Here is a 17,701-nt window from a genome sequence, read left to right as displayed (position 1 = left end):
TGGGTTTCATCCCACACTCCTTCCACCAAGTATTTTGCCATCAAGTAATCCAGTGGCATCTGATTATCTTGCCCAGATAAAGGATTCCCTGGGATTACTCAACAATACCATCTCACATGCTCATAGCCAACAAAAGAGGTACTACGACCTCCGTAGGAAACCCTCTCCCCAATATGCCATTGGGGATCTTGTCTGGCTTTCTACAAAAAAATCTGAGATTAAAGATCCCTAGTAAAAAACTTGGACCTCTATTCCTGGGACCTTTCCCAATAAAGAAGCTTATTGGAAAAGCTGCAGTACAACTCACATTACCAACAGACCTCAAGATACATCCTATCTTCCATGTGTCGCTACTAAAGCCCCATGTTCCTAACCAAGGAATAAGGCCTACCATATCACCTCCACCTCCTGTACAAGTTGAAGGTGGAGAAGAATTTGAGATAAAGGAGATTCTGGATTCCCGTATCCATAGAAGAAGACTCCAATATCTAGTACGATGGAAGAACTATGGGCCCCAAGATGACACCTGGCTGGATACCTCCGATATACATGCCCCTAGACTGATTCACAATTTCCACTCGAAATACCCGGAAAAAACTGTTCTAGAGGCCTTCCGGAGCCGGCCTTAAGGGGGGGGTACTGTAATGTTCTGGTACCTCTGGTACCCTTATTTCCACATTTCTCTCTTAATATTGCGTCCCATCTTGCTATCCAAATGGGACGCATACACCTTTAAGGGCAATGACATCATCGCCGAGCGCCGCTATGAGCGGCTATTTCAATCGCCGGCTTTCTCTCACTCATTGCTCGTTCAAACCGCATGTTCACCGCACCTTCTCTTGTGAAGCTGGAGCTGCTGGCTATTCCCTTTGCCTGAACTGAACCGGAACCTCGCTGCCGATCCGTATCTCGCTACTGGATCACCTCTCACTACTGAACTTTGTTACTACTACCTATCTAGTGATAAGTACCCCACAGGGGATTCCTTACTAACCTGCACTTCTACTGTCATCTACTGCATATACCAGGACTATCTCTATCTAAGCTATTTCCTATCATCTGCATAGACTGTTAGCTCTTGGGACTACCATCAACTATCCTTGCACTAGGTTACTCTGTCTTGTATACTCCATCTGCTGTCCCCTACCATCTGCACTATACTTGACATCAGAACCTATCTGCTTACTACCATCACCTAAACACTCTCCTAATACTACTCCTAGGTGCTCACCATACTATAGCCTGTCTCTCACCTATATACTCTCACATATTCTATCCCTCCATTAACATCAGATTGAGTGTATGTTTATTGCATAAACAGGCTGTGCACAGTGATGAAGTCCTGAGAGTTGGATATGTTTGTTCAACAGAATCTCTACACGACTACTGAGTGTGACAATTCTGCAGCTGCAAATCCATCCACTAACAAAAACTCATGAGTGTTACAATTGTCTGTGTAATGGATCCCAACGGTCCTGGATCTGTTTCCCCTGACAGTGGGCCCCCCAACCTCAAAGGCTTGCATCTGAGGTGACGATAATCAATCTGAATAGAGGGGTACCCCCCGGGATAGATTCTCTGACACGGTCCACCAAGCTAGATCTCTACGTACTCCCTCTGGTATGTATATATTCTTGTTCTTGAATGACCCATCCCATTGGCTCAAGAAGGTCACCTGGAATGCCCTCATATGCCACCTGGCCCAAGGGACTACCGGAATTGTGGCCATAAACATCCCGATTAGAACCATGCAGTCCTCGACTGAGAGGAAAGTAGACCTCATTGTGCTTAGGGTACACTGGCACAGTTGATGGATCTTCCTGTCTGGGAGATAAACCTGCCCCTGAGAAGTAGAGAAAATTACTCTTAAGTACTCCATTGTTTGGGGGGGGGGAGGCAGCCCTGGCTTTTTTGTATATTGATTACCCAACCGAAACTACTCAGGGTCAGAAGGACCTGGTCCAGTTGCTCCCTGACACGTTGAGCGGAGTTTCCCAGAATAGTAGTATCATCCAAGTAATGGAATATTTTTATTCCCTCCAGGCAAATTAGGGAAATTCCAGAGAGGAGGATCCTCGAGAATACCCTTGGTGCGGTACAGATGCCGAAAGGGAAGCATGCGAATTGATAATTGTGGTCGCGTACTGCGAACCTCAAAAACTTTTGATGTTGCTCCCTCATGGGGACATGCATGTAGGCGTCCAAAAGGGCCACTGAAATGAGCCAGTCGTCCTCCTGGACCACCTTCATTATGGTCTGGAGTGACTCCATTTTAAACCGCCCATTGAGGATGTAATTGTTTAGTCTTCTTAAATCCAAGACTGGTCCCAAGGTCCCTGAGAATTTTGGCACCATGAAGATTGGGGAGTAGAGACCTCTCCCCCTCTCCTCTGCCAGAACATGCTTGATGGCCCCTTTGGACAAGAGTTAGTCTATATAGGTCTGTAAGGACAGTCTCTTCGCGGGACAACCTGGCCACTGAGTCCATACAAAGGAATTCGGTGGGTGGTGTATGAATTCTATGGAGTAACGAATCGTTCTGTACACACGGTATCAAACCACTGGAAACCTTGGTCTGACTGGATGGAGCTTTTTAAGATGCGCTCTGATCCCTTATGAATGTTAACCTTGCCTTGTTGTATAACACACTCTTGACTAAGGGAGACCAGCTGTCCATGTATACTTCACGCACATGGGCACAGTATGGATCCCTGTAGGCGTGCTCAGGGGCGGGAAGCACGGACGGTTCCATTACCTAAGTGGTCTCTCCAAGAGTCACAATTTCATGACCCCCATAGTGCTAACACCATGGTCATGACATACGCTAATACCATGGTCATGACATACACTCTGTATTGATGTTATGATCGGGGTGGCACAGAGTTTTGAGCATGACTTATGCGCTAGATGGTTGCTTATTCTTGTACATATTCTTCCGCACTGTCCTACCTTGACAGCAGTAAATTTGGAATATGATCAGTCACTGCTAACACCCTGCAAGTGTTGCAATTATTGTTCTTGTTATTATTACTGTGGTTACTTCCCCATCTGCATTGTTGTATGTACCTCTACTATGGATGCAAATGTGGTAGCTTGCATGCTACCTATTCTGTACTGTTCTGAAAAATTTAATAAAATCAGTTTGAAAAAAAAAAATTCTATGGAGTAACCATTTGTTATGGGGTCCAGGACCCAGCGGTCCGTAAACTTCACCACCCAGACCCTCCAATAGGAGGCTAGTCTTGCTCCCACCGGAAAAGCCTGGGCGGGCGCACCTTCAAAAAGACTTTTCACTTGCCTTGATAGCCTGTGTTGCCTCAGACTTGATGCCCCAGAGAAAGGTACTTTGAGTCCCTTTCCACTGAGGTCTATCTCGTCCTGGCCTGTAGGCTTTCACCTACAGCGTCTGTAGGTTGACTGACTGAGCCGTCCAAGATGTTTCTTTCAGCTAGGCTGAGGGAGGAGAGCCGATTTACCTCCTGTGACTCTTTTAATGGCATCATCCAAGGTTTTTCCAAACAGTATTTTGCCGCTGTATGGTAGGCTGCATGAGGCCTGTTTGGAAGTCCCGTCTGCTGACCAATGATGGAGCCACAGGGCCCTCTTCGCTGTAACTGCACTGGCCATGGAACTGGCTAACAGCTTTATTAGATCCAATGACGCCACTGCAAGGAAATCTGCTGATAACTTCAGCTCCTCCAATGGTGTAACAGTTCTTGAGGGGTCAATCCCTGAGTTTAAGGCAGTCTCAATGTTAGTGAGCCAAGTCTTTAAAGCCCTAGACAAGGTCATCAGAGCAATAGCTGGATGAAGGGCCGACCCAGCCATGGAATAAATTCTTTTGATATCTGCGTCCACCCGGCGATCCATCAGATCCCTGATGGTAACCGAATTTTCCAGTGGTAAAGACACTTGCCATGCTAAATGCTGTAAAGCTGCATCCACAACCGGTGGGGTCTCCCAAAATTTAGCGTCTGAAGGGGGCAAAGGGTACAGCTTTGAAAGTCTATTTTATCAATTTGATTTTTTATCTGTTTTTTTCCCACTCATCTTCAATTAATTCTTAATTCTCTGGAAATACTGGGAAGGTAGGTCCTTCCTTTTTTAGGTTTGGAAAAAACCTATGGATCTTTTGTGGTGGGAGTTACTCCCAATCCAGGGCTTCCTTGATGGCTTCCACCAAGGGGCCTACCAGACTGTAATCAAAGGTCACAAGTCCAGCATCCTCTGGATCAGAGGATGGCTCTGATACACTCTCCTCAGGTGAGGTGCAAGATGACCTAGGCTGTGTAGACCTACGGGAAGAGTGTTTAGTTGGAATCGCCATGTCCTGGAGGCTTTCTTGTACTGTCTCACGGATGTAGTCTTTAAATCGCCTTGCATCCTCCTCCTTGTCTGCTGCCACTTCTCCTAAGCAACTCCTGCAGATAAGTTTTTCAGGCAAAGCTGGGAGTTTACAAGCCCAGCATAGGCCCTGTGCAGGGTGTTGTGCTGGTGTCTGGGCCAAGGTAGATGACTGAGACCCTAGTTCATGTGGTCCAGGAGAGTGCGAGCGCCTCTGTGCAGATGGACAGGATCCATGGCACCGCTTTGACACAGAACATTGGCGGGGCTTGCTTGTGCTTTGATGAGCGTTTATGCTTTGGGCTTCGGCTCCTGCAAAACAGCCTAGACAAAATACCGTGAACAAATGGTGATCACTCTTTTCACTATCGTCCCACGCTGCCCCCTCGTACCTTTCTTTAGATCTTCGTGCCTCTGACCGCATCACCAAGAATCACCGCATGAGAGAGGGACCACAGAGAAAACACTCTTCCCACCCTTTTTCTCCCCTCCCTTTTTTTTTTTTTATTAAAACTGAGAGAAAAGATAGAAGACTCCAGTTACAGTCTCTCTGACAAGAAAAGATCAAGAGAGAGAGATACTGTCTTACCTGGAACTGACATGCAGAGAGGCAGGAAGTACAGCTGCCCGGCCATCTAGCTCTCTGCCTTTTGTTTACTCAGTTGCCAGGTGATGGGAGGGGAGCCCACCCTCCAAAGAAGATAAGGAAGAGAGAGAGAGCACGGCACACTTCTAAGGAGACACAGCATGGGAGAAAACAAGCAGCCACAGCATTCATGTGAAGCACCGCAGGGGCCAGTAAATAATGTGCTATTTAAGCAACAGATGCTCGCAACCCAGGCACAAGTGTACCCTGGCTTAAGGGGGATTTATCACCCACACACAGGATCTTCCAAGCCAGGATAGGCAGAGAACTTGGGGGAAGGTGCGGTAGGGGGGATACAGCTCCCCAACATCCATCCGATTTGGAAACCTCTGGCAGGTGGCCTGGAGCGACCAAAAATGAAGAACACCAGGGATCAGGAGGGAGGGCCTTTTATTCTAGCTATTGGAGGTGGTCCTGGGGGTTACCTACGGTGGATTAACCCATGGTGTGCTGATGTGAAGTTAGCCAGGAAATTACAATTTCTTTCTTCTGAATTAGATGCACTTAGCAATTTTTTTTTAAATATATACCATTTAAATACTCATATATAATACACAAAATATGAAATGTTACACTTGTATACAGTATAAAATATGCTTTTAAAGTATAAATACTTTTAAATTGTACTTCTATTTTATTAAATTATTTTGAACATCACCTCACTGATTCTAAGAACAAAAGCTTTGTAAACCACGTGTGCACATGTTTGCACACATTTGTTACTATTTATGTACTATTTGGCAAAATGTTTGTCTAATGTATCAAAGAAAGGTAGTTATGAACACTGGCTGTGCTGCATGACTCAGGGACCAGGTTAGCTGTTGCTATATCCTCTGGATGTTTATTATTTGCATGCATGTGGCAAAATGTGGAATAATGCTTACTAATATGTGATCCATTGAATATACATAGGTAATGTTTTACACTATTTCACAAAAAAAAAATATTACTTTTGAAATTAAATTTGCTCTTTTCTGACCACACAAGCATAATTTAAGCAACAAACAACAACTGGTAGAGATTAAATATGAACAATCATCCAAACAATATATTATGTGCAAAATAATGTTTCACAACATATTTAAGCATAAATCTAGATATTGATGTAATACTGTATGTGATTTTGCATGCACATACTGTAGAACCATGTCACTCCAGGGGGTAATTCACTAATCTTGGGGAAGCTATATAAAATTCAGTACATTTCTGTTTTAATAATTTCTCTTCACAATATTTGTCGACATAAAACTGTACTACTATAGCTTACCCCATACATACCCATGTGCAGATCATGTTCAGTTTTACTAAATTGGGATACATTATCCTTGCTGAATCACCTGCAATTAATAGGTGAGGAAGTTTTTGAGCTAGGCAAATTAAGTTTATTATCTTCATCTCTTGAGTTTTCTAAACCTTCTACAGTAGGTATTAGTATTGGCTAGCTGAAATAGAAAACAAAGGAATTGTTAAAAAAAACTGTGACATAATAGTTCGGGCAAATTTTTCCGGCACTTCTATTTTATTGTTGAGGTTGTTCAGTCAAGCAAACAAATAAACTGTGTTTCTAATATTGAGAAACATGAACTTAATTGATTATGGTGTAAATACCGTATACATAAATTGGGAAACATAATAATGATAAACCAACAGACATTTCCATTTTCAAATGAGAAATATCATTAATTTATTTATGAATACATATTTTGTGTATACTGTAGCTAATGAACACCTTTCTAAAGTATCAATTTTCTCTGACTGTAGAATAATTTTAGAATACTCATTAAATTAAAAAAGTCATGTTTTATAGGGGATCTGGCCACTATGTAACCCCCCCCCCCCTACACTCTGAAAGACAGGTCATTCCTTATATGGCTAAGAAGAGATTCCTGTATAGTAATAGATGTTTTAAAGAATTTAAAGCTTATTTAAAAATTTATCAGAGGTCTGCTGGTATATCATCTTCTTATATCATCTTCTTAAAGCTAACACATGTTCAGTGGGCTTCAGGACAATTACTCTGATATTCTTCAACCTCCTCAACTACAATTTTTGGACCATACTTTTTACAGGGTATAGTGGAACAAGCAAATGCATACAGTTGACCACAAATGGGCATAAAGGAACGATTTGCAAGATTTTACTCTCTGTGCTAAAATTAAGAATAAATCTTTTTAAATCTGTAATTACCTTCTGTTTTCAGAAGACCTTTCTGTGTTTTACAGGAAATAATATTAGAGTGTGGAAATAGTTTTTATGACATTGCAATGTGTCTTTATCTGTAGAAATACAGTAAGTTGAAAATCCAATAGAAGGAATCCTGTCTGTAGCATATTGCTGCTCTGATGTGTAATCTAACCATTGTTACACTAATCATTTTTATTCACCAATTGTTTCCCCTATATCCTCACTGGAATTTGTTGACATTAAGAACATGCTCTTAGCTTAAAGAAACTTCAGCTGATAGTCAAGCAAAACAAAAATAGAGGAGGTGATATACTAAAAGCAAAAGGAATGTTCATTTTGCAAGGAAATGTTCCCATATCTTAGTAAATGCAGAGAAAATTCACTTGCAAAGAATACCCAATCACTAGCAATGAAAATTGAAAATTTTATTTCTGCTTTAACATTATTCAATTACAGAATGTGCAATCAAAATTTTTTTTTTTTTTCCTTGCATACAATTGGGTATTGTTTGCAAAGTGAAACTTCACCACATATCCTAAGCTCTGGGGAAAATTCTCTCGCAAAGTCAATAACCTACTTTCCATTAGTAAAACAACTGCTATCTGTATGAAATAGATTAGGCTCATTTTTATATGCCCTTTTTGCCCCTTCATATAGAAAAGTACAACCAGCAATGTTTTTATTTTACAAAAGCTATGAAAGACTTTTTTAGAAATGTACAAACAATTGTGAGAGCATTTTATGTGGATGGAACACAGTACAAAGTCCAAGACTTTTGTCATACACATTTTTAAAGCTATTTTACATGGCTTTGATACATTCTGTTCTTTTGCACTTCTGTCTAGTTCTTGTTAATAGGGATACATAATAACCCCTATAACTGTACTTTCAGGTATTATAGATGACAATAACTATTATTATTGTTATTATTATTATAGAGGATGATAATTATTTTTTTTTAATAATATATAGTATAGCGTGATAACAATTGTGTATGCTTTTTTTCAATTCTATAATAATAGGCACCTACTATTGATATTCGTCCACGATCAGCAACAATTCAAATGAATAATGCCACACATCTTCAAGAAAGAGATGAAGAATATGGGTATGAGTGTCTCGATGGAAAAGATTGTGCCAGCTTCTTCTGCTGTTTTGAGGATTGCCGAACTGGTGCTTGGCGACATGGAAGGATACACATACGTGTTGCAAAAATTGACTCCTACTCCCGAATTTTCTTCCCAACTGCTTTCTGTTTGTTCAATTTGGTATATTGGGTATCCTACCTTTACCTTTAAAAATAAACAGCGTAATCTCCCATGGAATCATGCACGGCAATGCAGGCCTTATAAAGCATAAATCATTTTATTTATGGAGTAATTTGGTTGATGTATTGCACCAATGCAAATTGTATCCATTCCTTTAATTTATGGAGTGCCATAATTTAGTATTACTCATAAAATCTGAAATGGTGGATTATTTTGACAACTGAGCTGGTTAATTCCCAAACTCTGTATTCGTGTTATAGGGACTGATAATGATTCTTAAAAAGGATGAGAATAACAAAAGCATGTATGGAAATATGATATGGTGCCATGTCATCAGATTAAATTGCTATGTAAATATTTCATTGCATTTCAGTGATGGATATATTATTGACACTAATTTACTGGAATATAGCTGGAAACTCTTTTTATAACAGTACAGACATCTCACCAGTTGGAGAGCACATGTAAAATTATGTAAATATTTTATTTACCCTTTAGTGCATAGGTCAATGCATGCATCCACTGGGGCCAATATACCGCAAAGGTACTTTACCATACAGTGTCCTGTCTCCTAATCCTGTATATCTACCTGTAATATTTTAGGTAAAAGATAGTCTAAATTTATCTTAATTGCTCATCCATAGACCTTTATTCTCATGCATGAAAAAATGATTTACAGTGCACTTTCCTGGGTACCATTACATATGCCTTAAGGACATCAATGTAAAGCAATTTGATTTTCTGCAACCCTACTCTTTCAGTATTTCAAACCACCTGCCAAATGGGAAGAGCCAGGCCACAGAAACTTTTTATTACAATTATTGCTAAAATATATTTTTATTTTAATAGCTAATAATTTTAGAAAAAATACTGGTGTGTTACAGTAAGCAGTTGATTGTTAAAGAAACAGCGTTTTATTTTCTAAGATGACTACTTCCATAAATATTTAGTTTAAATATTGATTTATTTATAGAAGTTTAGATGCATTTTAAATAAAAAAAAAAAAAAAAAAGAAACCTTTAGTCTTTCCAAAACTGATATTTCAATTTAAAGTTACATCTTTGGGAAAAAGATAATCTACCAGTTTATATCTATTGTGAACTCCATTGTGTAGATTGTCAGAATCCAAATTGTAAACTGACTGAGCTGCTAGTACGCATTCAAGTTTGAAGTAACGGTTTTGAAAGGATTAGACATTTTAAGCTACACTACTATTACACTTTACAAGCAGATCTAACTAGTCAGATTAATACTGCCCTGGAAAGCCCTCTCATTTTACACAATTGCTTTATACACCTTGATATTCTTTTTCAGCTTGGATTATATTCCCAAAGCCACATAAAAAAATAGAAGAGCGATGGCAGAAAAAGACTAAGTGGTACATTGATTCTGCCCTGCCACATGATGCACATATTTGTACACATTCATAGAATTACAAATATAACTGCTGCCATGTAAATCAGAAAAAAATATTCATAAAAGCTGATGACAAAAATCCATATTCATTTTTTTTTTCAATCACTTACGAGCCAAATGGACAGATTACAAGCTTAAAATAACATGCAATCACTGTCAAATGTCCTCACTAAATCATAAAAAGGCTTTTAAGCCAACATTTCCTTCACTTGTAGGAAGCAGAAATAAAATCATCTTGCCTAGTTATTTTTTTCCATATATAGCCTATTAAACAAAAATTTTACAAATTTAAATGTATAAAAAAAATATATATTTTAACAATACAGGTGGCTAGGTTAGTTCACATATCTTCAAATTAAATACAAATTGCAAAAATCATCTGAAGTTATGTAAAAATCAGCTTTTGTTTGAAACAGCAGAAGGAAAATATTTGATTACTTTCAATGTTAGAGCATTATAGACCTAAATAAAAACATACTATAGCAAAGGTTTTATGCTAGGTTCACATAGGGGTGTGGGAATGCGTGTAAATTGCAAGCATTCCTGCACCCGCAGGCGAATCACATAGCTATTTAGCAAGCTTGCACGGCTGCTGTTAATTTTTAATGGCACCTTTGTGCATCTGAAAATGCAGCACATTTTCTGGTGTGGGGAATCGGTTTCCTTGCGGCTGCAATTTTAAAAAGGCACAAGGACCTTTTTCTTGCATTTCCTACAGGTACAGGAGCCCATTCAGATAAATGGCCATCTGTGTCTGCACAAAACGGAGCTGCACTAATTGCATAGGTTAGAGCCTAGCCTTAATCTAGCCTGCGTTCAAGATATACTGCAATTAGAAACAATAGTATTTTGTGAGGGGACTTTTCAGGTGCAAGATTGATGACATTTATTTTTTTTATTGTTGTTATAAAACAGAGGTAAAAGATTAATCAACAGTGACCAATTCAAAAAATGTATGCAATAAGGTAAGATTAAGTATGTGTTTTAGTCCAGAACCAAATTGTAAAATTGCTGCTTAAACGCACCTATAGCCCACCATATGCCTATATACTGTATTTTTTCTTCTTTTTTTCTTGATCACTTGCTCAACAACCAGTCATTCAGTACTTTTCTATTTTTATACACCTTGGTGGTGGATGTTTTTTTTAAATCGAACCCTATTATATTGTGGGGTTTTTGTGCATCTTGTGTCCTGCTTTTTAGGCACTAAACTGAAATAGGTTTCCTTAGTTTTAAGCAGATTATTGTGATTAATACAATTTAACATGTTTTGTATAGACAATAGAAAAATGATATGTATTTCCAATTGTTAGCAGTAGCATATAAATGATTCCATTTTGGAAACAAAAATTTAGGGAAACATAAATAGTGCCAAAATCATAGCCAAATCACTATAATATACAGAGGGATATTCAGTTAGTTATAGGAGGAAAGAACATTCACACATTAATCTGTATGCAAAGCACTAAACACAACATTAGTATGTTTATAATATTCTGAGAAAGAAGGTTGTACTTTAACTTTTTCAAGCGTTTACATTATATTTGACATTTGTTTAGCAGTTTATATAGATGTGTATGCATGATTCTTTTTTGTAACATTGTCTATTTGCAGGAATGCCTGCTGAGGAGTAATCTGTGCCAAGTTTTTGCAAATATCAGTTATAATATATCCACATTTTTATCACAAACTTACATCTATTTTTTTTAATCACCAATTATTATTGATATTTACATTTATACTAATTATCTACATGCAAGAAAGTTTTTTTTTTTTTAAATTTCCAGAACCCTACAAACTGACATGAATGCACCTAAACTAGTTCGAAAATGTCTATAAATTTTGCCAAACAAATTGTCCAGAATGTAATTTGTAGGCATTGATAAACTTTTCACTCAGCCTTCTACTGCTTTGGAACATTCTGTGTATTAATGAAGACTACTAATAGCTGTGTATTTTCAGAACAAAACTAGCTATTGAACACTGTGCAATCTGATCCAAATGTGGACACATCCTTCTCTAACAATGGCTCAGCTCTTGGTAGTTTTAAGCTGCAGCAAAGAGTCTTCTTAATTTACATTTAAATATGACCTGATTTAGCATATGTTTACTCAACAATTTTGCATTGAATGACACTCTCATTTATTTATTGAGCAATACTTGGGTGGTAATGCTTTATTTCAATTTCTTCTTCACCTCCTCTGCAATATAGCTTTGTATTTTGGTCAAAGGGGCATTTTGAGCTCTGATGAAACACAGAGAGACTAGTAAAAGATGTGTGGTTTTTACCCTATGTAAAACATACATTGTTATATTATTTAAGTACTGATGCCCTTCCTCTGATGTCTGTCATTGGTACCGAAAAATCAATAAAATAAGTGAACTTAAAGCAGTAATAAACCCAAAACCAAAAATGTAATATATTGCAGCTTACCAAACATTAGATGTGATGGCTCTATTCATTTTCTTAGGTTTTCTCCCCCTGTTTTCACCTGATGATCTGGCCAGTAACACACCTCCTCTATTACAGTACCTGTACTCTGGATGAAGTCGCACATGGGGCACCCTTGGGCATCAGCAGTGTCAGTCTGAAGGGAAAGGGGAATGTTATATATACTAGCAGATTTAACTTTCATCAGTTTTTATTGAAGGTTTTATGAAAATAACAAGGTAGTACAAACAAAATAGACACGGTATGGCAAAAGATACAGCTTAAGAATATGGTAACACTTACAGAACAGTCATGTCCATGCAATGCTGCTATGGAGAAATAAAGGCAAGTAACAAGTACCCAGCAGCATAGCGATATGAGAGAAATAATGTGATAACATAGGAGTAATTTTCCCTTAGGAGGGGAGTGTAGGGTTGGATCCAAATAAAGGCAACATAACACTCCAGCCCCCCCCCCCCCCCCCGCTGAGAACCAGAGATGGGACTCCATGCCCCCAAAGGGTGGCGAAATATATGGGTCCAATGCTAGCAGATTTAAGTACACTAACACATTGAAGCCAAACTCCAGCTCACAGTTTATAAGCAGTTACAGTAAATCATTTTTCCTTTTGGGATAAATGCTTTACATAAAAAAATAAAGCTGCTCATTAAAACACTACTGCTAGGGTTAAATGGTTTGTACCATTTGATACATTCTGCTAGAGAGCATGTTCTTTTGAAAAACAAGTCTTACTGGCTGGATCACCAGATGAAAATGGAAGAAAGAAAGCCTTAAAATAAATGCAGCCAACACATCAAAGAAATGGTAAGCTGCCATAAAATAAATGTTTGCTTTTGGGTTTAATAACCACTCTAACGAGCTTAGTTTAGCTGTTACCATGCTGAATAAACTATCTACTGGAATTTAGACTAATCAACAAGTGGTAATAGTCCATTTTGCATTAAATATAGGTCATTTTTATTGTTATAGCCTGACAAGTACTATAATTTGATTATATAAATAACAGCAGCCTAACAGACTCCATCAGATAGGACACCAGTATATATGTGACAATTAAAAATTCTAAAACTTTGGTATGCCTGTCACCTCTCATTAAAACATTTTATCTATTAAGAAACAAGATTTATTGAAAAAAAATCTATCTATCTATCTATCTATCTATCTATCTATCTATCTATCTATCTATCTATCTATCTATCTATCTATCTATCTATCTATCTATCTATCTATCTATCTATCTATCTATCTATCTATCTATCTATCTATCTATCTATCTATCTATCTATCTATCTATCTATCTATCTATCTATCTATCTATCTATCTATCTATCTATCTATCTATCTATCTATCTATCTATCTATCTATCTATCTATCTATCTATCTATCTATCTCTATCAGAACATATTTATTGGAACTGATGTTTCAGTGGGATGACTCTCTGTGATATTTGTTCTAATAAACAACTCTGATAGTTTTCCACCACCAAAAACCTGCATTTGCCTCATTTCTTCTTAATGCACCAAGGCTTTGTTTCTTACGTTCGCTTTGTGCTATTTCTTCTTCTATTTGTGTTATTCTTAAATTATTGAGCTAATGAATTATGTTATTTTTTAATTAAGTAATACACACTGAACAACTTTTCAAATGTCATATCTATAAACCTGAAAGCAAATCAACAAACTGGCAGTTTGTATTTATTTTCCAAGAATAGTACTATTCTCAGTGACTTAAAGGCTTAACTCCAATCAAATTTTTATTTTTACTTTTGACAGGCAGGGAAAAGGCATAGAGCCTATGAGATACTGTGGCCTTTAATCCTATGAATTATAAAGGGATGGAAAACCTCTCCAATAGGGTCACAAATTGCAACAAAACACTTCTTTTTTTAAGTACAGATTATCAAACAGGTGGCTAGCTTACTGACCTCTGAAAAGTTGAGCACTTTTTCAGAGGGTAGTATAGCAGTGGCTAACAGGCATTCAAGAGCCGCTACTGATGCCTACTATTTTTGTTTTTTATCATTTTTAAATAATTAGCAAAGAGCAATTTTACATTGCAGGGCTGAGCCTCAACTGCAAGCCAAGTGTTTGGCTCATGGTTGTGGTGAAGACCCATTGATCTCAATGGGCAAATCTGACAGACAATGCCACCTGTCAAACTCTGAAGCCTGAGTTAAAAATGATGCAGCTTTGAAGTAAAGCATCATGACCATCATGTGTACAGGCTGTAAAATTATAATTAGGGTTTTTGACTGGAGGCTGTAAAACCACAGCTCAGCTCCATGTTTTTACTGCCCCCTGGCCACCCATGTGAGAGAACCCTAAAACTGGGAAGGGTTGGAACAGCAGTCAGGTTATCCTTACTGCATGTGTACTCCTTCCTTCATGATGACCACTCCCATCCTTTCTTATTCTGTTGTAACGGTCTGCCATGTGGTCACAAAATTACATAAAGACTGTAACAGCATCATGGACAGCAGTAAGAACTTTAAAGTAGTACTTATTCTAAATAACACTTAAAAAAAAAATTGGCTGGAATTAAGCTTGAAAAGTCGATTTAGTTATTTTTTTTTTCCGGGGGCATGTAGTACGTTGGTTAGTTTAGCAGAGCTATGTACTATCTACTATGCATGCACACACTTATTACATAAAACCATCTTATAAAATGTTATACCTTTGTCACAGTGCACTGATATGAATAGATAAGAATAGATATTACTCATTCACACTTTCCTGTTAAGATTATAATACTAGAATGTATCTCCTGATTCAAGCAAAGTGTACTATACTTGAGGTAATTTTCAAAGGTTTTATGGTGAAATAAAAATTAATTAGGTAATATATTATTTTATATGAAATATTTATTTTCAGCATGTGGCTCAGAAACAAGGTGAAATTTGATGGACTTTTATGCATATGGACTCTTTGCTTTGTGACCAGAATTGCTAATGAAGTCGTGCAGGGATGCCTACTGTTATAAATATGTTAGATTATTCTATACTAATATTCCTGGTATTGTCTAAAGCTTTGCTTGCTTTTTGCAGAGCGTAATGCTTGTGCAGGGCATAATGCCTTTAAAAATGTGTACCAATACAATTTCTCTGATTTTTTTTTGACAAATAAATTGATCAAAAGATCAGAGAGCACTTGCAATGTAAAAACTTTCGTTTTTCATTCCCATACAAGATATTTTTTGTCCTGGTCAAAGTCCTTTTGTAAATAAACATATTCAGTGTTCAAGAAAAAAAAATAATAAACATTGAGGTGGTTATTACTTTCATTTTTATAAAACAATGATCAAGACAGCATTGTGTATCTGTAAATGTTTTTGTCAAGTGTAAGTTCTGTGTTCAATGTGCTATTTAATACTTTTCAGTGTAAAAAGAGCAATATTATCAAATGCTGCTTTTTGTTGGAAAGCAAATGTAAACAGATTCATTCATTTATTACATTATGTGACCCTAGAGTAAATGTTCACCATGTATATGAAAAGACTGAAATATGCATTACTTTGTTTGGTTTTAGTAGTAGCCTGTTAGCTAGAAACACTGTGTAAATTTCTTTCTTAATTTTAACATTAGTGTTTTAAAAAAAAATATTAATAATAGATCAGATTTTTCATAGCATTATTTTCAAAAAGCAAAAAAAAATGTAAAAGAGCACAGTTTGGTATTCAAATCTTATAACAGCTATTGTTTACAAATACTGGCTTGTTTTTATAAGCATAGCCAATGTTAAATATGTAGTATGGCAGGCTGAAGTATTGAAGTTACTGGGTTATGCTACATATTGTACATCATCATTTTGCACTACCTAAATAAATAAGCCAAATATTGTTTATGGGTTCTATTTAAAGGCAGTAAACCTTCAAAAAAGTCACCAGATACAACAAATACCATAGACCTGCTTGGAAAATCTAGAAATATGTATATTAAAGTGTTCAGTTCTGTACTGAAATTTAAATCATCAACATTGTATTTACCTTTACTGAAAATCAGGGTATAGCTTACTGCAAATAATTATTCATTACTGTTTGAACAGTGGCAGACTGTTGTCTCCTTTAGAAAGAACTCAAATATGAATTCTTCTGCATAAAAAAACAATACCTCTCATGAAGTTTGAAACAATGGGCCCTATTTAATAAAGTTTAATTTATGTGTCTGAAAATCCGGGTGAACAACCAAAGTGTACTTTCACACACATGGGATGGTTGCAAAGATTCATACTATTCAGCTAAAACACAATCATTTCCTAACAAATGTAATTTGGTAAGCAGTACATGCTCCAGAATCTGAATATACACCAGCTAAGTGGTGTGCCTAGAACTAAAATAGAATTCTCTTTATCGTTTCAGGATTTTATTACCATATATAATTAAGTCATTTCCCATTTGCTTTTCATGTAGGAACTATACATGGACATCAATAAAGGTGACTGTAAACAATCACTAAAGGTATATAAACCAAAATGTTTATTGGGTTACCACATTATTCCAGCACACAAATGCATGCTTTGACCATGATTAGTACACACAAACAATATGCTGCTGCATACAAAAGCATGTTGTAATGATAAATGCCCATAGTTATGCTGCCTATTTTATTTTGCCAACAGAACAGTATGCAGGAATATTTGGATCTGCTTCTTTGTTTGGCACATTCATCTTTCAAATGTAAATGAGAAATTGCCACAATATAGTTTTTTTGTAGACTCTTAATATACATATTACTTAATGAAATATTCTGTATACAATTCTCAGGAACATCCCTATGAGGAAGTTCAATTAACACTGTACTTATATATTTAACTGTAGCCTTATACTGAACATATGTTCACAATTTACCACTCACCAATATGTTTCCTGCTCTTAGATATGTGCACTATTTTTATAGAATGCCCACTTTGGCTGTGTAACTAGCAAGTTCACTTTAAAATGTTTTTGCTAAATTAATATAGCAGTAAAAAAAAAAAAAAAAAAACATTCAGGGCTTGTTCTAACCACTTTAAGGTGTACAATGTGCTATTGATGTAAAAACAATTTTTAAGATGTTTCAGAAGATATGCATCATTTGGTTGTTCATTACATACTATGGCTTTTAGAATTTTATGTATTTTTTGTTCCTTTAGGTTAACAGTTGCGGACAAGATTTGCTTTAGCTTGTCTGTTTTCAATCATTTTGATTACATGTTTTTACGATGTTTCATTAAAGGAACAAAAATGCAAAGAAACAAACTAATTTAGCCTGTGTGTAAAGGTCCTCTGACCACTAGCAACTAGATCCATATCACAAGCACAGATACCTGATATTGAGGATAAATCCAAAAAAGGATTGACTTGGAAACTAATTATTCTTAATAGGTAATCCTATATTTTGGTTAGGCCACCCAAAA

General features: G+C 36.9%; 1 protein-coding gene across 2 annotated transcripts in view; it reads left to right on the top strand.

Annotated features, from left to right (window-relative positions):
* Nucleotides 1-9,458, top strand: part of GABRG2 (gamma-aminobutyric acid type A receptor subunit gamma2) — a 309,240-nt gene extending 299,782 nt beyond the window's left edge. For both annotated transcript variants that reach the window (XM_082256751.1, XM_082256752.1), the window contains one exon: nt 8,197-9,458. In XM_082256751.1, coding sequence (XP_082112877.1) covers nt 8,197-8,472 — 276 coding nt within the window. In that variant the 3' untranslated portion in view covers nt 8,473-9,458. The remainder of the gene's footprint in view (nt 1-8,196) is intronic.
* Nucleotides 9,459-17,701: the final 8,243 nt, after the last annotated feature.

Source organism: Pelophylax lessonae (genome assembly GCF_965119305.1).
Source record: "Pelophylax lessonae genome assembly, chromosome: 4".
NCBI classification, from domain to species: Eukaryota; Metazoa; Chordata; class Amphibia; order Anura; family Ranidae; genus Pelophylax; species Pelophylax lessonae.
This window is presented reverse-complemented; position numbering and strand designations above follow the sequence as displayed.